The sequence below is a fragment of the Gymnogyps californianus genome, chromosome 13 (assembly GCF_018139145.2).
Source record: "Gymnogyps californianus isolate 813 chromosome 13, ASM1813914v2, whole genome shotgun sequence".
Lineage (NCBI taxonomy): Eukaryota > Metazoa > Chordata > Aves > Accipitriformes > Cathartidae > Gymnogyps > Gymnogyps californianus.
The window spans coordinates 946,608-972,212 of NC_059483.1; the positions used below are offsets into that span (position 1 = coordinate 946,608).

A 25,605-nucleotide genomic window follows, 5' to 3' on the forward strand; every position below is an offset into this window, starting at 1 on the left:
GTCCTATTGACCCAATTAAAAGCCTACATTAAAATAAAAGACCATGTAGGAGTGCAACACTGATTCTTATTAGTTCATATTTATCTGTTCTTTTGTTTAACAATTTATTCAGCTGGAACTCTGAAGTTCATATTTATTCATTAGCTGGGTAAATACTGCTTAAAGATGTAATACAGCCAGAAAAGTAGCCATATGAAAACGGCATCAACTTAGCCAGAAGTTACGTTTCCCAGTTTTATGCATCAGACTTGCTTGCATTAGTAATTTTAAAACTCATACGAAACTTTAGTGCTCATTTTTTCATGAGTAATTGAAATTTTCACTCGCTTACCATTTTATGACCTTATTAAATCCTCGAGCATGCATTACATTGAAATTATTTCCACAAATGCAAAGTAGTTGGTCAAACAATATAAATGAAAGACTTGAAATGAGGCAATGCTGAAGTGGTTTTAGTGCATATTATTTGTTCCTGTGTTAAGAATTGAAACGTTAACTTCAAATACAATAATAGATTGCTCAGAACTATTGTGTTATGTTACTGTCCCAACTTTTTTTTTTTTTTTTTTTTTTTTTTTTTTTAACCTTTGGCTAGAATATGATGTCATGGGAGACAGGAATTGCAAAGAAGTGTTATCAGATAACTCTCTCAATTCCCACAACATTTCACAGCATTTTTCATAGGTTGTTTTTTGTTTTGTCTTTGAAATCAAAAGGGACTTCCTTCATACTAATACAGAGGCTGTCAGTTAAAGAATCTCTTTCTCATACTGTTCCTTTAAAGTTAGCCTTTTGTTTTTCACATAATGTGATTGCTAAAGAGGAGTATTTTAAGTCTGTTTTTTGACTGTCTTTACAGGTAATGTTTATAGGTCCTTCTTGAAAATATGTCGCAAGAAGAATTCTGAGTTGGGTGGGACCATGCTATAGGGCATTTGTGAGCCTCTGGCCCAAGTCACAGAATCTAGTTATCTGTACTGAGTGTGAGGCATGGTTGGATCATAGGATTCCTGTGAGGCTGAGTTAACTCGTGTATTGGCAGTCCTGTTGAGAGCCATAGATTGGGAACATTATGTTAGTATGAACAAAGTTTGTGCTATAATGTCTTATCAAAATGAAGCAGCTTCCTTTATTTAGGAGTGAAATACTTCAAAAGTGAAAAACATTAGCACAGAAATATGTTATGTTTATATTAGCCCCTAGGTTTCCCTGTAGTATGTATGTTATTCTAGATTTTTATTAGAGATTTCATTCCATCTGACTGCAGGGAAGATGAGAGCCGTTCTGATATCACGTAGAGAGGGAAATAAGTGTTCTGGAATAAAAATGAGAGTTAAAAATGAAGATTCTGAATAGACATGCCAGATATTTAAAAAAAAGAAATCTGGAATTCTGTATTTTCATTTTCTTCAATCAACAATTAGTTTTTCAGATGAAATCATTTGCTCTTTGCTGTAATATACACACTAGTAAATTCCTTCTCCCTTGCTTTTAGTGGATTGTCCTGTTTGTGAGGTTGCTATTCCAGAGCAATACATAAACAAACATCTGGATAGCTGTTTGACAAGAGAAGAGAAGAAGGACAGCCTCAGAAGGTAAGAAACAACTTTAAGAACTTTTATATGCATGTAGCCATTTTTCTGCACAGCTGAAATAGGAAATACTAGTTCATGGGTTATAATGCAGTAGATTATGTTTGTTTCTTGGTTACCTGCTGTATAGATCACTAAAATCACTGTATAAATATGATAGTGGTGATTTTCCCCCGTCAAGAAAGTATGTGCATCGCCAGCAGAATTACTTTGTGGCGTTTAGTGGCAAGAAAACACGGGACAATGTATTAAAGAATTCAGCACAGGGAGTAAAGTTAGTCTGTACATTATTCTCGTCATGTTTCTGCTTACTAGCATTAAAATTCTCTTCAGAGAACACTTATTCCCATCTTTCACTTGGTGAATGAATTGCTTCCCTCAATTCAGATGGGCCAAAAGACAATTGCTCACTAGCTGTCAAGTTAAAAAATAAAAATTGCACCTTACTCTGCTCACTGTGGTTCTTTTCAAGTTGCCCCAGTCAAGGTTGTTTCTTTAAGATCTCAATTTCCATAAGATTAATGCATGCCTTTGACTTTATGCCTCCGCCCTAGAATTTGTCATGGTCGCCACATTCACATCAGAAGTATAGATTTCAGTTTGTTTTACTTACTAGCATAAATTTAGGCCATTATTATTTCTAACTGATCATATTTAAGAACTGTGAGGGACTTTTACTGCATGCGGTTTTACTGCATGCTTGTATTTCCAATTCCTCTGAACCTTGAATTAGAAAGTAATTTTATGTTAAAGCTCTTATTTTGCCCAGTCATGCTTAGAATGCAATCTATAAGCTAAAGGACTTTGAAGATGAATAAATGGTAAATTAATATTGAAATCTGATGTTACATTTTAATTTTCATCTGGGATGTTTTTAGTGTTTTCTCTGTTCTTAACGAATGGAAATAAAAGCCAGATCTTTCTTTGGTGTCAAGCCCATGTCCCTAACAGAATTTTAAATTTTGCTTATTTTATCTAGACTGCTTGGATCTTAAGAAAGTATCATACAAGATACTTCTCCTTAGGGACTGGCTATTGTGTGTTAAATGCTGTCTTTTTGGCAATGTATTTGTTTTATGGCAGTGTTGTTCGGGTTTCAGTAACAGCACATCTCTAGTTCTTCTCTGAGGAATTTTAGTTCTGTTTATTCTCAAATTAGGAGCACATGGCATGCTATGTTAACAGTTGAGCAGTATTTCAGCGGAACTGATAATTTAGTCCCCCAAACCTGCACAGGAGTAATTACAACAGGTAAGTGTATGTTCAGAAAGAACACTGCATTTCTCAAGGATGGGAAAAAACCCCACCAACATTAAGATTCAAAACTGTTGTGAACTGTTTTCATGTAGCTGTCTGCTCGCAAAGCTGTCATCACTCTTCTAGGTCTTGCTGGTGGTGAATTATAATACATACAAAGCTTTTTCAGGACTTTCAAACGATTTAATTATTTGTCGTGGTTTAACCCCAGTCAGCAACTAAGCACCACGCAGCCGCTTCCCCCTCCCCCTCCCAGTGGGGTGAGGAGGAGGAAAGCAAAGGAAAAAAAAAGTAAAACTCGTGGGTTGAGATAAGAACAGTTTAATAACTAAAGTAAAATATAATACTAACAATAGTAATAATGAAATATAATAATAATAGTAATGAAAAGGAATGCAATAAAAGAAGGGGGGGGGGGGGGGAAGGAAAAAAAAATCAGTGATGCACAATGCAATTGCTCACCACCCGCTGACCGATGCTCAGTTAATTCCCGAACCGCGATCCGCGCCTCCCGGCCAGCTCCCCCCAGTTTATATACTGGGCATGACGTTCCATGGTATGGAATACCCCTTTGGCTAGTTCAGGTCAGCTGCCCCGGCTCTGCTCCCTCCCAGCTCCTTGCCCACCTGCTTGCTGGCAGAGCATGGGAAACTGAAAAGTCCTTGGCTTAAGATAAGCGCTACTTAGCAACAACTAAAACCTCAGAGTGTTATCAACATCATTCTGACACTAAATCCAAAACACAGCACTGTACCAGCTACTAAAAAGAAAGTTAACTCTGTCCCAGCCGAAACCAGGACATTATTCAATGAAACTTTTTATATTTCCCAAAAGAATCTGAAAAAAGGATTTTCCTGAAGAGTGTATTGTGGTAATGCATCTTTTTTTTGCCAGCTATGCTACATTCATTTGCTATATGAGAGCAAATGAATTAAGGACAACTTTTGCATAAGCCTCTTTTTTTTTTCTTTTTTTAACTTTAAAATTTATTTTCAATGTGATTAGTTGAAAGTGCTGAATACAGTTTTCAAATAATTCTCTTGCTTTCACAATGGAAAGCTGTTAACTTCTCTGTAATTCAGAGCAGTGCAGCTGAACTTTATTTTGCTGCAGGAAGAAAAGTGTCTAACTAAATGCTGTTCTTCTGTAACTAATAAATACTTTAAGGTGAAGAAGATGAGCGAGGCAGTAGATGGATTTTGGTACCTTTGCTGGCTAGTTTGAGTGTGTTTCACCAGGAGGTGTAGGGAAGACTGAGCTAATTCTGTTAGATGGGAACTACAGATTTGCTTTCAGGTACATGACTATCTTTCTTGAAGTCATTTTCCCAGAAAGCTGAAAAATCTCCTAATTCAATTGGCTTGCAGTATTAATGCTTTTAAAACTTCACCAACTGATTCAGGTAAGACATGGCCAGTACTTGGGTGGAAAACCTGTGTTTCAGCAATCTGAATTCAGTGCACTTCCTTTTGAATTCAGAGCGAATGTAAGGCTAATGAAGATGAACAATACTGTGTTTGCTGATGTGATTCTGAAGCCTTTGCTGTACATATTAAAAACTGAGCTGCAGTACTCGTTACATAAGTAGTGTTTGCATCAATTCCTAAAGAAAATCAGACTAGACCTATTGCTTTCTGCACGTTTGAAATTTTCTTTGTGGTATATGGAAAAAGTGTTCTGGTTTCCTAGAGCTGTTGCTGGTGCATCTGTGATACACTGTGTAATTGGTTGTGTGTCTGTCATGGCTCAAATGATTCTTTCAGGTATTTCTTACCCAGAGTGGGTGAAATACCCTGTAAAAATGTAAGTCAGTATTTTCATTTTCATAGGAGTATTAATTAAAAAGAAGTTTGTTTCCTTTTCCTTTTGCAGTTCTGCTCACAAAAGGAAGCCTATGTCTAAAGTTGTTTACAACTTGCTCTCTGATCGTGATTTGAAGAAGAAACTAAAGGAACATGGTCTGTCTACCCACGGGACCCGACAACAGCTCGTTAAAAGACACCAAGAATTTGTGCACATGTATAATGCTCAATGTGATTCTCTAAATCCCAAATCAGGTAAGTTAGAAATTCTAGGAAAGTTGTTACCATCGCAAACTATTTGTATGCATTTCTTCTTCTCTTAGTTCTCAGGGTAGGAATAAGGCTGGTTTGAATATTTGGGAAAACTGGAGCTGGAAGAATTTATCTTATATAAATCAAGATTAATGCAGAAAAAGGAAATTTAATGAAAACCAGAAATGTATTGGTATACTCTGGAAATATCCAGCAAGGAGGTAAATTTGTGTTGAAATTCTTCGATACTTCCTGGTTTACTAACCCTGTTCTGAAAAATGTTCTGTGTTTTTTATTGACTCTGTATTTTAATGAGTGCCTCCAAATTAGACTCTGAGGCTTTTAGTCAAAAAATTGGAAATACCTGAGGTTCTTAGTAAGTGAATGGATTATTCATTTATCTTTTGTTCTGAATTTGTTCTCTTCCTCCTATACACTGAGACTTTTATATTTTTATTGGATTTAATTTCAAAATTAGATTTCTTTTTGGAGATGGTAGGTAAGGGTAGAATGAATTAATAAAGTGTTAATGTTTTGCTGGAGTTTATATCAATTTAGGTGTTTGGCAGCAATTTTATACAATTAAACTCAGCCTATATATAGCATTAAACAGCTGTATGGGATGAGGAGAATGTGTTTTAGTCTCTAATGTGAGTGCGATATAAACGTCCTTTAAACAGCAGTCTGTTATTTGCATGTGCTCAGGCTTAATGCTTGGAAAGCGCCAGGGCTGGAACAGAGGGGATGAGATCCGAGTAGGGTATTTGCGCTGCCTGGTTTTGTAGGCAGTGTGGCCATTTTTTAAATTTTGATTCACATGTACGAGCTAGAGGGAGAATTGTCCCAGCTCATCTTGTTATATTCTATTTTATACAAGATGAAAACATGCATCTTTAAAAAAGATGTGTCATTTGTCATCTCTCAGTTCAGTTCTGCAAGTGATACAAGTAACAGCACGAATACACTGGTGTGTGTGGGTGAGAGATAGACATCAGATTTATAGTTATATTATTTTTTATTTGATTAGAGGCTTATGGCAAACAGTGCTTTTCAAGGAATTTCTAACAGGATCATGTTCTGATATTACTCTCCTGGTAGCTGTGCAGCCGTTAGTGTCCTGGAAATTCTCATATAGCTGGTATTGCATGTTCTGCACTGGTTTCAGGACGTAGCTTGCTGTCTGCTAGGTCTGTAGCGCAGGTCAGTCCTGCTGCTGCCAACAGCTGGTCTCGGTTACTTCAAAGGTAGAGAGATGAGAATACTGTTCCTCACCCTCAGTTTGATCTCTTTAATTTTCATGTTTACGGAGAGACTTAAGTCCTGAAGCACAAGTCCACCATTTCTTCCAGAAGTTGTAAACAATTCTGAATGTTTTTGTGTGTATTGAAGGTCCAAAACTATTTGGACCAGATACATTTTTGGTCTTGCTGGCAGTGGGACTGTTGGGAACTGAATGAGCAGGCAGGGCAGGGCAGCGCAGGCAGGGCAGCGTGGGCAGGGCAGGGCAGCGCGGGCAGGGCAGCGAGCTGGGAGCTGAGGAGCTGCTCGTGCACGGCTAGGTTCAGCATCTCTGTGCATCAGATACCATACCACTGCAGGTGCGCAGCTAAACTTTACATTTGCTGTTTGTTACTTATCTATAACAGGAATAACTTGGGGCCAGCGGTGAGAAGTACCCTTTGAGAAGGCTGCCAAATTTAAACACAGTAAAAACCACTTAATTCATCAGTTATCATTTAACAAATTTGACAGTATAGGGGAGTATTTATTTCAAGTGAATATTAAAAGCTCGTATGTTAACTCCATGAATATGTGGTTTTATATGCAATCAGATGGTTGGAAATGCTGAATATCCACAACTTCTACTGTGGCATTTCAAAAATAAAGTATGTTTTTGGTGTTCAGCTCCTTTATTAATCAGGCAGAACCACCAGATGCGGTGCTTTTTGAAAAATGAAGGCAGTCACTGAGGACTATAAATATGAATTTAGCAGCCAAACTTTAGGCTCCTGCTTTTTGAAATCTTGATTTCACTTGCCAGCTCTTGGCTTGGATTGTGGGAACAAGTGTATGAGAAAAGTGAGTTTGCAACCAACACTATTTGCTTTTTCATTTTGCTCCTTTAGCCATTTTAAGAACTTGACTAAGAAGGTTAAGTGCCTAAGTGATTTAGGTGCCAAGTGTCACTGTTTAGTTTGTGCCTAAGCACTTCCGAAAATAAACATAAATGCTTTCAAAAATTGTTTTCTAGGACTTCAGAAAGTCTCTGGGATGAGAACTAGAACACAGAGTTAAGATTGTGTTTGACTTCAGCAGCGATAGAAGTTTAGGAATTTTCTTGTTTAAGTCTGCGAGAACAGCACTTGTATCAGAATTTCAAACATGCTATGATTTATGTTAATCTTGGAAATTTAATTGAACGCTCTCAAAGCCCCTCTCCGAGTTCCCCCAGCAGCAGGAGTAGACGTAAAGCTGCTGTAGGTCGTGGAGGTACGCTGTTGTCCGATGGCTAAAGAGGAGCGGAGCAGTTTTGACGTGAAGTGAGGAGTGGGCTGGTCGGGAGCCGCGGCAGCTCCGGGTGAGGGGAAGGGAAGGGTCGCTGGGCTGGGGCTGCGCTGCTGCCGCTATGCCGCAGCAAGGTCGGCGTGAGGAGTGGATGCTGGGTCGACTGGAGCCTCATGTCTGCTCAAGGCATGCTAGAATTGACGCTGTGCAGAACAGGCGGTTCTCTGCTAGTCCTTTAACGTGCTGGGAGGTACTCGGCTCTTGGGGCGATTCTTCACTTGATGCTGGTGATGAAGTAGCACCAAGTCTCTGTCTGCGTCGTTCATCCAAGTTAGCTAAATGAAGAGTTTCACAGTGTGTTACAATGTACTGTAGCTAGTCTGCCCTAAATAATGCAAAACTTTCACTGAGTTCTGGCTCAATACCTATTTATAAAGGGTGAACTATTAAACTCGCGTTTAAGATGCAGACATGCATTTTCAGTGGTAGCAGTGAACCTAAGGTCACTATATAATACGAATAGCTGAGCTGCTGAGGAACCATAGGTGCCAAATTCCTGGATTTTGCTTAAACCAGTTTTGAACAGGTTTTATTCCTTCACAGCTTAATAAGCTTTTGTTCTCTGGCTACTTTACTGTCTAGTGAAAGTGTTTGTTTTAATAAATACCCATAGCTACCTAGTAGCTCTGTGAAAATGATTAAGTGTGGAAACAGATTTGTAAATGTAAATGTCAAAATAAACCATGCAGGGTCCTGCATAGCTGTAGTTTTAGTTAAGATGTTAACAAACACAGTTATGTCTGTTCATATGCTTTTGAGATGTCCATCTTAATTGTTAGAGTAGGTTGTAATTAATCTTTGGACTATGGGTTTTGGACATAAGCCTGCAGACAGTTTTGTGTTGCCTTGGAAGGTAGTCTGTGGAGGTAAAAGTAAGATAAACAGTAGATGTCATTATTTTATCTTCCATTGAAAGATACATTATAAAATGGAAACTCTTTTTATAAAACACACGCCTGTGCGCCCCAGAAACTCTATACTATGCTAGAGTAAGATTCAAATACGATTTGAAAAGACTACATTTTCCCATGAATTTAATACAAAGGAAATGAGAGCAACAGGCCAGGAGGCGGCTGAGAGCCAGCTGCCGGCAAGCACCGCGGGGCTCGCTGCGAGGCACCTTGGCCAAGGCCCACGGCTCCCGACCTTGCCTCCTGGTCCCCAGTCTCGGGCACTGCCCCTGCTGCTCCGCTGCCGCAGATGGGAGCAGTGCCTCTGCATGAACAAACGCCCGCTGAGCACTGGTGTAAAACTATGCCATTTGGATTTGCCTGGGATTGGAGTCTGAGTTTTCACTGTTGGAGAGCTAATGCCGGTTTGTCTCTTTGTGATTTAAATTCATGGTAGTTTCATTCTGTGCTGTTACATCTTTTTATTTAACAGCTCCTGATCCCTTTCTTTTATTTTCAAACAGTTGCAGAGGTTGTTAAAGAGCTGGAAAAGAATGAGAAGATTCGGGTTCAGCTTGAAGTTAATAAAACTGGTGAAAATGTAAGCTAATCATCTTTGTTCTCAAAGAGGGGGATGGCTAGGAGAAATTGCAGAGTGGACACGGAACGTGTTTGCCTATCACTTTATTATGGGTATTCCCAGATTCCCAGGTTGCGTGTTGGAATTTGCATATACCATCTTATAATCAGCATGATTTTCTCATACCACTTATTTGTCCTGGGCAGTTTTTCGTGTACTGCTGATGTTTCTATGCCCAAACCATTTAAGTAAGAGCATTTTTTTGATTGCAATAAAAATTCTTGAGAAATGATCCCCTTGGTCATATTGGAGGATTTTGACCCTCCATGGCAGTGTGGGGAATATTTTGCTTCCTAGAATTCTCTAGGATTTAGCTAGCAAATTCCTTGCTTCCGTATCAGCAATAGCGCCTGTTCTTTTCCCATGACATATGATACTTTTGTGACTTTTGGAGCACGTTTGTTGCACGGTATTAGGAAATATTTTATGGTCCATACATGCTGGGTGTTATATGGGGTGGCTTGGCTTAGTCCTGTTGACTTTGAGAAAGCAAAGCAAGTCAGCACGTATACATACTTTAAATATGTATTACCATCTGCGGATGAGATGGTAAGAGCTGGTTGGGGAAAAACAGGCAGCTGATTCTTCTTCCAGTTTTAATTCTAGTTTTAAAGTATGCAGCTTTATCATCTTTTTGTTTCTGTAAATAAACATTTGTGTGATTTCTGTAGAGCTTGACCTTCACAAAGGACCAGACAGAGGAAGAAATAGATGAGATCCACACTGATTATCGTAAGTAATACGTGAGTTTCACTTCATTTTGCTTTTAAATTCGCCTTCTCTTCCTTTGTACTAAAATATACACACAAAAGTGATGCTTTTCATGTGTGCGCGCTTCCCTTACCCCCCATTTAATAAATCAAAGCTGGAAGTTCTCTGTTTAGGCTGAAACTTCCTCTTTGAAACTCAGTCTCTGTTAAGTACTGACGTTTGACAAAACTTACTGCCAGGGCTGGGTAAGACTGAGATGGAAGCTGATTGCCTCCTCAGCACATCTCCATTTATGCACTTTCTACTTACCTTCGTAATGGTCCTCCTGTTTGTTGGACATAAAGAACAGCAGAGTTTTTCTGTCTCCTGCACTGGATGTGCGATGCGTAGCTGTATGGTTTCACTGGGAGCCCTCAGGCAGAAATAAGGAGCAGAACTGCTCTGGAAGGACTGCCTGAGACCCCAGCAGTGCTGGGTGTGCATGCCGGCCGTATCCTGTCGAGCTGCCTGGGCTGCTGGCTGTCACGTGGAGGGGGAGCTCTGTTTCAGTGTCCTGCTCTGCGTGAGACTCTCTGTGCAGTTCTATGACACCAGTTTTGAAGAACAGAAGGGCAGTTGTGACTGCGGTGAAGGCTGCTCGTGCTTTGCTTGTGAGATTTCACCCTTCCTTGCCCCAGATTTTTTGGCACATTCTCCGAGAATAATCTGTATTACTCAGAGGTTCATGTAAATTGGTTAATTCGTTTGCCAGTTCTGTACTTTGTTAAAACTTGGGCTTGCAGCATATGAATCTGTGTGTATTAAGTCACTCACTGCTTGTAAAAATAGCTTATTACCTACTCTCGTGTCCCTGTGAACAATGGCATGCACTTCTGAGTGTTTTTATATGTACAGAATTTTCTCAGCTTCAGGCTTGATATTGTTTTCTCCCCTTTTTGAGGTTCTGGGCACTGTATGACTCCTGCTCTGCAGGCAGTTCTGCCGGCTGTGAGCCCTCCAGGAGCACCAGCCTGGCTCAGGCGTAGCTGGGCCACTGCAGAGGCAGGCATCTCTGCCGACAAGGAGTGTGCTGAGCTGGCAAGATGGGGTGGATGCTGGCTGTCTTGGCCCTGCACTCACCAGTATACCCGGTAACACAGATACTGGGTTTTCCCATTACTCAGGATATTCCCTCCTCCCCTACACTTTAATTGATCGGACATTGGCTTTATTTAAAATGCGCCTGTATTCTGGGTGGTGGTTGGTCTTCCCGAGTCCTCTAACTCATCCTGTAGCAGACAAGTTTGTATAAATTTACCCTTTCTATACCTTATTTTCCTAGGTTTGCTGTCCAGTGCAGAGTGACACTAACTGACAAGCAATGTAGCCACAGTAGTTTATATGTAATATGCCATTTCTAAAATACTTTATGGCTGCATGTTTCCTCAACCGTGTGTTTTTTTACACTTCTACAGTTGTCAAAGTGGCCCTTACTGCTAAAAAGTATGTTTTAACTGAGCCAAAAATGCTTTTTCCATATTTTATTTGTATACTGTGAGTCTCAAATCATCCAGGGTTTCATAGCGCTCCTCACATTCGCTCCCTTCCTTCATAGCCCCCTCCGCAAGCACTTGCGCATTCTTGTCTCCTTCCTGCATCCTTTTCTACTTTCCCCTCCTGTCCAGCCCTGTGATTTTGAAGTGATCTCTCAGAAAGAATACTCGGCTCATTTGGTTGACCTCTTCCCCTCCGCCCTGTGCAGGCAACTGGGATTCAGTGCAAACTGGGTGATTTTTTTTTTTCTGGTTTTGTTGTTGCTGTTTGTTTCATTTTTTACACTGTCCCCACTCTGTCTGTGCAAGAGACCAGTGCCTGTGTTGGTTATTAAACCTGCTTCTGCCCTGACAGAATAACAGCATTTGTGTCGGGAAGTGTAACTGGAATAAATGTTTAAGGGAAAGAAGAGAAGAGATGAAAAATAGGAAAAATCACAGGGAGAGCTATAGTTCAATGATACAATTTTGTTTGGGTTTTTTTGGTGGGTTTTGGGGTGTGTGTGTGTGTGTGTGTGTTGGTTTGGTCGTCGTCGTGTCCCCCCGTCCGTGTCGTCGTCCCCCCCCCCCAACAGAGAACCGATTCCTGCTTAACTTGACCCTGGGAAAGCACAGTATTTTAAACTGTCTTTCTCCTTACTGTGTGCTTAAACTTGAGAATAGTGTTTTCTCTCTCTGGAACCATCTAACCATCTTTATGGTTAGTTTAGAAGCAGACATTCTTGTGAGAGTTAAAGATTGCAGGACTTGCATCCTGTTGTTGTAATTTAGTACAGAAATGGCTAATGTAAACTGATTTTTACAGATGATCTCCTGACCCTGCTTTGTGTATTTGTACATCAGGTTTTAAATAGCATTACTTTGTACTTACCTCCCTAGTGGTGTTTTATTATTCACAATTTCTTTCCCACTCATTTCGCTTCACCTGCGCTCTGCTTGCACCCTCAAACATAGCAGTTAGCCATGTAATGTTAAAACAATATTCAATGAACATTAAACTTCTCTGCTTTCAGCCACAGAGGAGCAAAGCAATGAAGGGACAACTTGTTCTGATTATACTTAAGGGTGTATTTAAATCTGCAATATGGTCATATTTCCTGTGTTTCCTTGTGTTGCTTCAGGCATATAAATTATTCCATAGTGCAGCTAGATTTAGCCTTGTTGATTTTAGTTGGGTTTCTGTGAAGGCTAAATAAGGGCCTAAATCTTTAGCAAATTTTTCCCTTGCTTTTTGTTGCTGTTCCTGAGAATATATTTTTTTAAGTGTACATGCACTGTTTGTGGTTTTTAATCTTAAGCATTCTCCTCTAATTCCAAGTAACTGGTTAATAATTATTCTCTTGCCATGCAGAAATCTCTAGCAATAAAATTACAAAACAAAACCAAACAAAAAGTAAAATAATTTAAAAAGTATTAATCCTGAATTGGGTATTTTTCCCCACAAGGCTTTAGTGGCTCTGTAAAGAACAAATCCAAAGTTCAGCGACTGCAGGAGGCCCCCAGAGCACAGCACGTGCCTTGTAACTAGCCTTTACTGCTCCGCTCGTTAGCGTTCTGCAAAACGTGGAAGGTGAGTCTGAGCAAAAGCTGTCCGAGGAAGGTACCTGAATTTAGAGTCAGCTGTGAGCAGGTTCGCCCTGATCCTTCTCCCCGCAGATGGGGGACGTTTGGGGGTGGAATAACCCACGAGCGAAGAAGCTGCCGAGGGGATGTGCCGCTCCGGTGCGGTGCCCACACAGCTCTTTGTAGGGTGGTGCTGTCACCAAAGAACTGATCCTATACAAGAAACCCACTTACCTCGCTTTTTTTAGGATTTTGGATGTGCACAAATTCCTTGTAAAGCTGGATCCCTGGTTGCGTTCACGTTGCAACCTTGCAGGCAGTTGTATTGCATGACTGGGGTGGGGTGTGGAAACAGGAGCCCGTCAGCCAGTTCTGCACCGGGCTGCTGTGTGCTGCGGGCAGTGGCCACAGGGGACTGGCATCGCCGGTCCTTCCTTTTATCTTCTGGATCTGTTGTACACAGTTTAGAACAAGAAGATATTAAATGATGTCTTAATTTTCCAAAACCAGGTATTTTATTGAGTTTATATTGTTAAAAGGATAGGGCTTCAAAATTATCAAGATCTTCAAGTGAATAAATTAGCCTCAGGCAGCTTAATTGAACATTTAAAAGTCTAAAAAAAAAAGGGGGGGAAGAGAAGATAGAAAAATATTTTAATGGGAAAATAGGGGTTTAAAACTAATAAAAAGGGATGACCAAAGAAGTAAATGTTAACTAGTGTCAGCAAATTATTTCTTATAAAAGCAATAGGGAAGAAATCATAAGCATAAAAAAAGAATTGTACATTAAAGTTAGAGGACAGTTAGAGATTAAAAGAACTTTTATCAAATACCGTTTTTTTGCTGTAGCACAAATGGACTTTAAAAATCTTTATTATACAATGAAGGTTTTTTTTCCTTTTAATTTACAATACTTGCACCCTGGGTCCCTAATTCACAGCTGAATTAATGAATTAATTAACTCGGGCATATGTTCTGAATAAGAAAACCCAACCATATACTTTTTGTTTTGTATTTCCATACGAAACACACAACACACTGGAGCTATGTAACAGACTTGTTGAAAAGCAAGATAAAATGGCTGTGATAAAACTTCTTTTTTTTTCCCCTTCTTCTTTACAATTTCCCAGGCTCTTGGCAAATTGCACATTACACTGCTGGTATTTTTTTTGCTTTTTTTGTGTGTGAAGTGTTTTTGAAATTCCAAATAATATATTGGCTTGATGAACCTGAGGATGGTTTATGTGCTAGCTGGAAGCTCTGCTTGAGCAACCGCCGGAGTCTGTGCCTGGAAGGTACAATTAAATATGCTGTCCCCTGCAGTAGCTTCCTTCTGCTGCTCGGGAACTCAGTGACACCCTCAGCCCGGTGTCAGCCTCATTCTGCTTTTTTCATGGTCAGGCCTCTATTTAAAGAGTTAAAAAATCTACAGGAAAAGAAATACATTTGTTAAAAAAAAGTATTGTGTTGCTTTTTCTGCTTAGAAATCTTTTAATTTGCAATGTTATTCAGAGGCTTACTGATTTATGTCTTGTGTTTTAAATATTTGTAATTATATCTGTGGTTGTTTTATTATTGAAATGCCTGTAGTTTTACGAAATGTGCATGGTATGTCATTTCAGCACAGCGGTGATTTACAGTGTATCTGAATAGTGCCTTGTTTTGTTAGGACAGTTCTTTTTTACTTGAAAAGCTTTGTAGTTACACCATAAAACAAAACAACAAAAAATAGTAATACTGGAAAAACTGAAGTGCCAAAGGAACTGTGTAATGAATGTACAGCGGTTCAAACACAAGCATCTGGGACAAGAACTTTCTTTTTATTAAAGGAGTTGTTGACCTTATGTGGCGTTTTCAGCTACGCAGGGAGAGAGAGTCTGTTTTAAATCTATTTCCTTCTGTGGGGCAGAACTTGATATGATTTTATCTTGGCTTTTCCCCCCTCCCGTCACTGCAGCAGGACATAGATCCGGGTTAGATGCAGCGGTTATTTATATGTGCCGTACTCCACGCAGTGCTCGGTGAAGGGTGTGTGCTCCTCGAGGTGCTGGCTGTGCTGAGTGGGATGCCGAGGCCAAGCAGTGCTGTGAGAAGATGTGTTGTGGTTGAGGAGGAGGACAAGGGCGTTCGTGGAGGAAGCCAGACCCCACTGCCGAGCCGGGATCGGGAGGGATGGGAGAATGTGGTGAGCAGGAAGGGAAGGAGATGGAGAACCGCTGGTGCACACGCTCGTGGTTTGGAAACCCAGGGAGTGCCCGCAGTGCGGCTGCGGGGAAGGTTGGGGTTGTTCCTGCCTCTCCCCTCTCCCTACCCCACAGGGGAAGAAGAAGGTAGTTCAGAGACTGATTTGAAAAAAGAAAACAAAAGCAAACAAAACAGAAAAGTTATGAGAGAGTTCTTTGTTTCAGCTGAGCTCAAAGTTGGCTTCTAAGTGCCCCGATTCACCAGGACGTTTGCTTTGCTGTCATCAGTTAGACATTGCTCTCGGCACTTGTGGGGTGGGTGTGAAGCTTGCGTGTGCAGCCCCAGTGCAAGGGGTGCCCGGGCGGGCTGGCTGCGCGTGGCAGGATGGGCCAGGTCTGCAGTGCCAGCGGGCTGGGTGGAAAGTGGCCCAGTTTGCCCATCACTAGCCTTCGGCTCTCATTTGTCCTGAGGATTCCTGTTCGCTTTTCTGCCCATCCTCTGTGCTGGGGTTTATCTTAGCTTTTCCTGCAAGTGTAACTTGGGCAGCGTGTGTGTGGCTTTTACAGAGCAGAGACTTTAAACAACATTCGGTTCTGTGTGTGCAAAGAAAGAAAAAAGGCTGCGTGTGCGCAGTGGTGTGTATGATACAAGGTGTACTCTTTTCTCAGGAGCTGCTTTATTTAGTCCATCGCTATATTGCGATTTCTGGGAAATTTTCCTTGCAGGTGGCACGCATGTGCTGCCAGCCTTCTGCTGTCGGCAGAGGAGGGAGCGTGGTGGTCCCCTGCCGCTGCGCAGAGTCCTGCTCCCTGCAAGGATGGATCGGAAAATACTCCAACTGGGAGCTGGGATTTTATTGCGTCTTGGACCTCTGAAGTCTCCATGAGCTCGTTGTCCTGACACTGTTGGGAGAGGCAGTGCAGAGCCCAGAGGAAGGGTTGTGTGTGCTTCACCTTCTCGTGCCGTTACAAACAGTTGCTTTGCCCCGAGGACATTTCAGATGTACGTCGGGCCTTCCTGCCTCTGACGTGGAAAACATTTTGAATGCTTTTTCTGTAGGCTAAAAATTAGGGTAAAGGTTTTAGCTGAAATACTTTATTTGTCTCAAAAGGACAAATCTGTTTCTCAGAGTGACTTTTTGTTGAAAGTCCTTCCAAATAAAGGAAATTTATGTTTGCTGCCTTCACTGTAACATATAAATATAAAGCCATGCATATGGACGGATAGACTTTGATGCTGTACTAGCTGTGGGTAGCTACAGTCACATACGCTGTTTCAGTAGAAGTTGGCGCGTTCTATAGCAAAACCAATGTGTTCCTTTCATGCCCAGCGAGGGTTAGGTAATCTGCATTGTCTGTCTGAGGAGACTGGGTATTTTCCCAGCCTCTGAGTAAAGAATCTGAAGTATCTAGATTAAAAAACAACATTGCTTTGACTGAATACCAGAGGATTGCTTAAAACATATTAAGTGGTTGAAAGTGCAAAGAGTATGCCAAGAGCAATTAACTGTGATTTAGAGGATCTGAATCAAAACAGTATAATAAGCATGACACAAAAGCTTTCGACGTTGGTTTACGGCAGAAATGGGGGAAAAACCCAAAGCAACTTTAAAGTAATTCACAGAGTAGTCGTGAGATTTTACTCTTTCTCTCTAGCAGAGAGCTCCTTGCAGGACTACCTGGAACTAAACCGTATGACTAAGAGCATCGTCCAGATGCTCCTTGAGCTCTGACAGGCTTGGTGCCGTGACTACAATATTAGATGTTGTCACAATGGTAATTGCAATCCTTAACAAGTTTAGGAAAAAAAGACAGATAATATAAGGAAGAAATAAACACAGTTCTTCTGTGCAAAAATTAAGTTTTTATCTGTGCAAGTGTTCTTGACTACTGGGTAACTCTCTAAAAGCATAGACACAGATTTGGATCATTAATAGAATATGGAACATATTGCAGTGATGAGTTGGTTTTCATTTGCTGTAACAAAATGTTTTTAATTCAGTGTTTTGTGTTTATTTCTGTTCGCATCCTTTTCATTTTTTATGGAGTACCTTAGGAGTCCTGTGGCAATGGTCAGTAATGCACTGTTACATTTCAGGAAACAAACACAGAAGTGAATTTCAGTTTTTGGTGGATCAAGTAAATAATCGGTGGAAGAAAACTGGTAAGAGGAAAACAGAAAGTGCTCAAAACAAAGAAGTCGTCACTGTCAAAGAATTGCCAGCGGCCACAGGTTAGTAATGTTGTTTAATATAGTCCCCCTCTTCGATCCACACTAACAAGTGGGGGGTTTCCCAAAGAAATGTTCTTTCCTCCCATTGTTCTTCTCCTACAGTCCTTAAGGGGAAAAAAAAGCATAAAAATCAAACAGACCCTAAAAAGATTGACTGCCATTGATTTTAGTGTGATACATAAGCACAACCCATAATAAATACGTGATTTGTTTGATTTTAGTGGGATTGTGTACAGATGTGCTTTATTTAGGTGCGTATTTTAATTAGCTGGTTGAAATGGGATCTTAGGTTCCAGTCCATGTCTACTGAAGTTGCTGAGAGTGGGCACGTGACAATCTGCAGCTTTGAAATGAAGGTGATCATGGGTATTGCTTGCTGGGTTTCAGCTTTTCTGTATCATTAATATAATAGGGAGTCAGTAATTGGGCACTGCAAAGATATTTGTGTGGATTGGAACAAGTATTTGTCCTGAGGTTGAAGCAGTAAAAAACTTCGGCTTCTTTTAGACTGTTTATACAGTATGTTGCCTCTTTTTTTTAAACTTGCTTCATTTTGTGTTTATATACTTCAACACAGTCAAAAGTGGGAATGCACAACTGCAGTTACTCAGTTCTTTATGAGTTAGGAACAACACTAGCATATGTTTGTTATCCTCACTACCCACAGCATCAAAGAAATACCCATGTGTGCTTTTAACTTGTTCCCTATAGGCTTGTTCAGTCTCGTTTGTTTTATGTTACTGGTTGCTTTGGCAGTATACATATATCTTTGAATGTGTGATTTAGAAGATCATTCCTCAACCTAATATAACTTGTGGAGTTATAATCTATTCAAGATACTGAATTTTGGAGAGAATTCCATTGACGAGAATTGGATGCGCTGTTGTCTGTATCCTTGGGAAAATATGGCAGTTTAGTTTGCATCAGCTCTCACAAATCCCTGCTCTCTTGAGTTGAGCTGAACTAATCTTTGGCTGTCTCCTGCCCTGTCTCCTCTAGCAGAGCTCTCAAGAATAAAAATAAATGAAAATACCAATATAATAGTATGAATTTTATCCTTATTGTTTCATGTAGACGTTGATGCAATGCATAATCCTTTCCATGTGAACAGCAAAAATTAAGGAATCTCAAGGATAAAGTTTATCTTGTTTGACATAATTTACAGTGATGTTCCTCTTCTATAGCAGAGACAGAAGCAATGTGTTATTAGATAATAGGATCACAGACTTTGAAATACTAATTTCTAGCTATGCTCTGTGGAGAGATTGGCTGCTATGAATGACTGGGTTTCTATCTTCTGTGTAAGCTTTTTCTTTGTGCCCTGAACTGCAGACTTTGAGAAGCTGAAGTAAAGCCATATAGTTTTTCCAAAAGAGTGCTCAGGTAGAAAATAGCTTATATCAGGTGTATCATCCTGTATCATGTTGACTTAAGTACACGATACCACCTCGTCTGGTTCTGACAAACCTGCAAAATTTTCATTATGCTTTTTGTGCACTGAGCTTTCAATAATCTTTGACATTTCAGTTCCTCATTTTATGCCACACATCTGCACCTGGTTGACTGTTTGTAAACCATTTAAAAAACAAAACAAAAAGATGATTTATGGGTGAAGGAACAGATGCCTAAAGCCTGTTTCCTCAGTGTTCCTTATAAACAGCAATTACCTTTTTATTAAACTGGAAATTGTAATACGTGAAAGGAAGAAAACCAGCAGTAGTCTAATGACTTGCCATTTGAAAGCATAACTGCTGAGAAGACCAAAGGCTTTGTATGCATTCGTTACCCACTTTATTTGGATTCTCATGGAAGTAGTGGAATTGTACAGAATTAAAACATACTTTTGGGTTTTTTCATTTTTTTTTAAACCCTTCATATCTCCCATTGGCCTCTATTGTAGTATTGGTTGATGTAACTTAAACCTCTCTGAAATTCCACTCTGTTTTTGGTGATGTTTTAATCATCCATTCCTGATTTACATCATCTTGTTTTGCATCTTTAAACTTAAAATGTTCGATTTCCAGTCTTTGTATTTTATAACTTTTAAACATAGGGTCTTGCTTTGCCTAAGGGGAAGCACCATAAGAACTTGATAAATATTTGTGACACACCTCTTCTGGGTTGCATTAGTGCACAGGGCCTTTGCTATTTTTAAGCTGTTAATTTCAGAGTTATGTTTCATTAGTTGGACAACTGACTCACTGTAATCTGCTGGTTGTTTTCAACAGACAAAAATATGCTCCTGATATTTAATTATGTATTTTAGCGGAAGGGAAAGGGCAAAGCTGTAGCTGAATTCAAAGATTGTATCGCTCCTCCACACTTAATTACAGTTCTGTTTGGCCATTTCTGTCAAAGTCATTTCTGGAGGGGTAGAAAAGTCAAAGTGGTTTGAGCAGGAATATAGCTTGGTTCATGAGGGTGGACAGAACACTTCTGTGAACGGCCATAATAAGGATTGTTAATGAGATGAGACTCAGTATGGTTTTAATGTCCCACGCAACTTTCTAGTTAAATAACTCATTTGAAAATACTTGTCGGTATGGCATAAGAGTAGTTTATTTTTACATACCATATTTTCTAGTCTATATTTCTTTTCTCTTTGGAGAGGTAGAAGGTATCTTCTCAGAGAACTGTTCATCTTTTTATACATAAAAGCACCTGACACAAAAATAATGGAATGGTTTTACAATTTGTGTCTGATATGTGTTGTCTAGAAATAATTTTTCCTTTTAAAAAATGGAAATGTCAATTATCTAGATTGACATTGTCTTTCTTAGATGCATAAGGAAATAAATTGTAATGCTTCTCTTATTGAAAACAAGCCTATTAACTTGATCTGTAAAACTTTAAAGCTATCAAGCTGTCTCATGCAGTGGATGAAGTGAATTGGTAGCAAGAAGCAGTGAACAGCGCTGTCTCATTAAGTGTTTGCTAATTTCTGAAACAAAGTTTCATCTTATGAAATGTGACAAATATCCTTACCCTTTATTTTTCTCCTTGTTTGTGTTTGAAACTCATAACAATGAAACGTTTCTGTTTCAGTCTCTGGTTCTTAGAGGGTGGTTTGGTTTTTTTGTTTGTTTTTTTACTATGCAGGAAAAGAAATTAAACCTTTGAAACCATGAGAGTTTTGGGAAGCAAGTAAGTGGGAATGAGGCATTGGTATTTAAATATTTATAACTTTGTTTTTTCTTAAAATCTATTTCCAGGCTGCAAAAATTTAAACAATAGTATTTTGCTTTGTCATTCTTGCTAATCTCTGCCTTTCTTCTTGGTAGAACATAGGGAAGAGCATCACACAGCTATTGTCCTTGGAAAAGCCCAGATACTCAAAACAGAAATTCCTGATGGCGAAAGAAGTGAATCTCATTCCTTGGAGGAAGGCCAGAGATCAGTCTCTCCTGCATTCTCACTGTCATCTGGATCAACGAGCAGGTTAGTGAAGAAGAGTCTCTTCTCCCTGGTTTGTACCAGATTAGACCAAACATGGAAAAACTTTGCCGGTAACCTCGAGCAATATATGTATCCTACTTCATAGATGGGTTCCTAAGCTGTGGATACTGGTTCATTCTCCTCCATGTTTCTGGCTGTTCAGTTGCTTGAGGGATGGAGCTGAAATACATTCAGAATTCACTTAATAGTTTTGTAATGACTTGGTAGAGGGGTGATAGTGTAAATGTTCCTTTTGATACAGAAACAGTGAGCAGAATGTCTGTGGAACCAGGAGAACGTTTGGTGTTTCTCTTCTACTGCATCATCTTCCCTTCTGTTTGAAGGTTTATTTAGAGAGGTCCAAAAATTGATATAGCCTAAGTCTTTTAATAGCTCTTTAAGTTGAGTATTGCTGTAAGAAATAGAGTTTAAATGACCCATTATTTGCAGTCAGTGGTGGAATGCCACTGAACCTTGAAGTCCTGACAGCCATTCACTTTTCTTTCTTCATGCATTTAGTTTTGCTTCCTGAAATTGCCATATTTGGCTTCAGAAAATGAAGGATCAAGGAAGGCTTTATAAATAATGTAAGATTTTGCGGTTTTGATAGTTCAATGGTAATTTTATTGTAAGGAGACTCAGCTGTTATTGCTGATAAGATCTATCTAGTTTTTGAAGGTAGTGTTTGTATCTGTTCAAGATATTTACTTCACGGATCATAATTTGCTCTCTACTACTGATCAGTTGTCAAAGATGACGACGATGAATGCTTAGATAAACATCCTATTGCAATACTGGTTGCTGTGGCCCCAGTTTCTGGAGGAAAAGTGAAAAAGTCATTGAAGACAAATACAGAATAACTATTTTCTGATATGTGTCTAAAAGCAAGAGAGCTATTCTTGAAAATAATCTTGCTATCTTGTTGATAACAGAAATGAGAGGAGAAGGCAGCCTTTGCAGGTCTGCATTACTAGGAAGAAAAAGGTTTCCTATGTTTAGAAGTGGGGATAATCAGAGGAAGTAGCTGAAGGTCAACAGCTGAGCTAGGAGTAACATTTCTTAATTTCCCGCCTATTACACCAATAGTATGTGCCTCTTCCTCCTTGTTCTGCAAATATTAAGAATAATACAGTGCTTGGCTTCATCATTGTTTATTAAAAGAACAATTTAGTTGTTGAAAAGTTTAACAGAAACAATTTTTTCTAAATTTATTTTGGTTCACAAAGAGTTTTTAAAAGTCAGCATGGGGATTAAAGATGTTGCCTTTCACAGAGGTAAATATTAAACGGTGAGTGAAAGCCTAGGAAGATACAGGAAAGAGGACATCAGTTTGGGGGATTAGAAAGCATCAAATGTTACATGTCTTTGTTTTATATGATCAGGCTTTGCTGCCTGTTTCCATTTACTTGAACTAAATGGGAGCATATAGTAAACATTTGTCTGTAAACAGCAATATGCTGGCTGGACGGATCACTTATGTGGAGGCAGAAAGGGTCTTTGTTGCTGTTTCAAAGTATCGTTACATTTTTGTTTGGCCTCAGACTTGCATTATATACCAATAAAGATGTTCCCCTCCTGGTGGCCTTTCCCCTCCTTACTGTATGTGTCTTTCTGCCTGAATTGTTACTGTAAAAATTGATAAACATAGCATATCATTGTATTTGCTGCTTAACGTGTAACAGACCTATTAAGATTACTGAGGTACTAGTTTTATCTAAGTTTCTTAGGATGTCGTGCAAATTTTTCCTTCCCTGTGATGCCGGTAACTGTTATCTTGGTAATTTCCTTACTTTTAAAATAGGGTCCAGCGCTCTGGACTCATGAAGAGACTTGCACATTGTAATGCCCGATATTTGAGTATCTTATTTTCAGGTCTCTGGTCTTCAGAGCAGAATCCACAGATCTCAGTAGGACACAGTGAATCACAGAGGCTGGGTGACCCTCTGGAGATCGTCTAGTCCAACCCTGCGGAGAGCAGGGTCAGCTGGAGCAGGCTGCTCGGGACCTTCTCCAGTTGGGTTTTAATATCTCCAGGGATGGAGACTCCATACCCTCTCTGGGCAACCTGCTGCAGCATTTGACCACCCCCACAGTACAAAGGCTTTTTCTTATGTTTCGAGGGAATTTCCTGTGTTTCAGTTTGTGCCCGTTGTCTCTTGTTCTGTCACTGGATACCGCTGAGAATAGACTGTTGTCTTTGCTCCCTCCCATCAGGTATTGCTACACATTGATAAGATCCCCTTGAGCCTTCTCTTCTGAAGGCTAAACAGTCCCAACTCTCTCAGCCTCTCCTCTTAAATCTTAGAAGAATTAAGGGTGTCAGAATTGGCTCTGTGTGAAGCAGCATGCTGAGCGGTGAGTCGTAAGGACTTAGCAGTGGACACCACAGGTCAGAGTGTCTTTGAATTCCACCCTTGGCAGTGTGCAGGTGCCTGGCTTAGCAGTGTTGCCTTGTGATTCACAGCCAGAGCCCTCGTGATTTTAAGCACTGAAGCCTTTTTAGAAATGGACCAAGAGCTAAGCCGTAAACTGGAGGGGGAGATGCACCTCCTAAAAGGCTCTTGCAGGCTTGCACTGTTCTGGGTTGTGACTGTCTCCTCTTCTTGAAGCTGCTCCACTCAGGATCTGTACTGAAAGATGAAATGGGCCAGGGAGAACAACTCTTCAGCGCTCACGTAGAAGGAAAGAAACTGGCCCTGTGGCTTTGTTCCAGAGACTGGTGCCTGAAGCCTCAGCTTTCCAGTTTGCAGCTTGGGCCATGGCTGCTCTGCTGCTGACAGCCAGCTCTGGGGAAGCGCGTGGCAGCAGGATCCTGACGTTGGGTTTGTGTAGCGGTGCTGGGCAGGAACCCAGGCAGAAGCTCTCCCCCAGGGCTAATGCACGGCCAACTCGTGCAGATTTGTAGGAGATGTCACGTTTGACAGGTGCGCAGATGATAGATGGAGTGCTTCATCGTCACTGGGCCTGCTGTTGCGGTTGCCCTAGAGCTCTGATTATTATTTTAGTTCCACAAAATAAATGCCTTCAGCTTGGCTCTTCATCCAGGATTTAAACGAGGTGTTCGTGTTCTTCTCTATTTTACTTAATTTATTTTTTTTTGATTGCCAATTAACCCTTTGGCATTAAGGACCTTGGAAAATTTGGAATTTTAATCTTACAGAGTGAGTTCTTGGGAGGTAGAAAGGGCTTGTATTAGCTCATCCAAGGTATCATTAAATCTCTGTTTCACTGCCAGTTTGGGGTGTGAATGACATTACGAATGATTCTCCCCATGGCCTTTGACATCAAAGTTAAACTTCTATTCTTTACCTTTTTCTGTCTGCAGCCTTCTGTATATCAACTTAAAGTCTGGATGAAAGTGTGTCTAAGAGTCTGTAATAAAGTTTGTTAAAGGATATTAGCATGTGGCAGTTACGAATGATCTGAATGTGCTTTCATGAACCAAGCTGGCAGATTTTGTTGGAAAGCGTGCATTTCTTTGCGTTATGTCTGGCTCAAGGCTGAGTTGTTTATTCCTTCTTTTTATGCATTCACTCTCTCCAAAGGAAATATTTCCATAGGCTTCTTGAATCAAACACAGAATCTCTCAGTTGTACAGACCAGTGGGTATGCATCGCAGATATTTGGACCTTCTTTAAAAAAAACCATGCTTAATAGCTCCCTGTGGTTTACTCTTAAATTCAACTCCTGTGGAACAGGAACAGAATTACTAGAGTCTGCACAGAATTGTTTTTTCAGAATCTCTCTGGGATTTTCTCTTCACTTTCCTGCTTTGTGCATATCCCCTGGTTTGTACGTGTGGTGTGTTTTTTATTTATTTTTCGTTAAATATAGGGCAGTTTGCTTAACCTTAAAAGCTAGCTACTGCACTGGTCACGAAGTTCAACAAAGTGGTGGGTTTTTCTGTGTGTTTTGTTTTGTTTTGTTTTGTTCCCCCCCCCAGTTATATTGTGTATTAAACTCGATTGATTGGCGGTTGGGCTCTGGAGTGTGCCTTGGGGCATTACACACTGTAGATTCTCATCCTTTACATCCAAACCTCTGTTTTTATACTCTGCTCAAAAAGAGGTGAAAACAGCCATGATAATACAGTGAAAGCTTAGCTAAAGTGACAAATGATGCCTTGTGATGCATGGAAAGCCCCTCTCATTTGACCACAGTGTTCCTCGTGCCAAACTGTACCTTTCTGAAGAACACTCCGGTGCGTTTTCCTGTGTTCTCTGGGAAACAAACAAAGGTTACAGGGATCACCCCTCTCCAAATACTGATGTGGGGGAACGCTTATGAACAAGAATTAAATGTGCTTTTCGTCTTTACTGTTTCTGTTCCTGATAGCTACTCTGAGAAGAGAGCAGATCTGATGTCCCAGCGCAGTACCCAGGTCTTTGGCCCTTTGAGACATGTCAGGTTCTGCCATGTCTACAGACTAGCTTTGGATGGCAGTGTTCTGTATGTTGAACTGTGGCTCATACCCCCAGTATGCTGCTTACACATTTCTGGTATAATCAAAATGGACCTGAATTATGGCAAGATTTTCAGGGGTTGTAAGAAGTAGGTGTAGTCATATAAACCGCATGAGAGAGAGAGAGATGTGTTTTGTCACTCTGTGATTACCACGGGGGGTTAATGTTTTGTTAATTGTGAAATAAATATAGCACAAATCAAAAAAGAATGATTTAGATTTTCAGGGTTTAAGTAGCATTGTGCTATTGTACCAAGTAATGATTTTCTGAGACTTGTATTTTATTTCTGATAATAAGAGGATATCCTTTGACAAGAGTAAATTTTTTTCACATTGAAATGTCAAAACTTGAAATATATTTGGAAGTCCAAATCTGCATGCTGTGTTTTTAGGAAGTGAGCACTTCTAAATGGAGGGCTGATGTTATGATGGATTAAAAGAAAATTAGGGTTTTGAGCAGCATATAGAATATACCAAAACAATCTTGA

The 25,605-nt window shown here is 40.1% G+C and overlaps 1 protein-coding gene across 3 annotated transcripts in view; it reads left to right on the forward strand.

Annotated features, from left to right (window-relative positions):
• RAD18 (RAD18 E3 ubiquitin protein ligase) overlaps positions 1-25,605 on the forward strand; it is a 61,754-nt gene that overhangs the window by 15,823 nt on the left and 20,326 nt on the right. For all 3 annotated transcript variants that reach the window (XR_007767236.1, XM_050904694.1, XM_050904695.1), the window contains exons 6-11: positions 1,496-1,595; positions 4,722-4,906; positions 8,883-8,959; positions 9,670-9,730; positions 17,086-17,220; positions 20,502-20,658. Coding sequence is in view for 2 of the 3 variants with exons in the window: in XM_050904694.1 (XP_050760651.1) it covers positions 1,496-1,595; positions 4,722-4,906; positions 8,883-8,959; positions 9,670-9,730; positions 17,086-17,220; positions 20,502-20,658 (715 nt within the window). In the remaining variant the exon portion in view is untranslated. The remainder of the gene's footprint in view (positions 1-1,495; positions 1,596-4,721; positions 4,907-8,882; positions 8,960-9,669; positions 9,731-17,085; positions 17,221-20,501; positions 20,659-25,605) is intronic.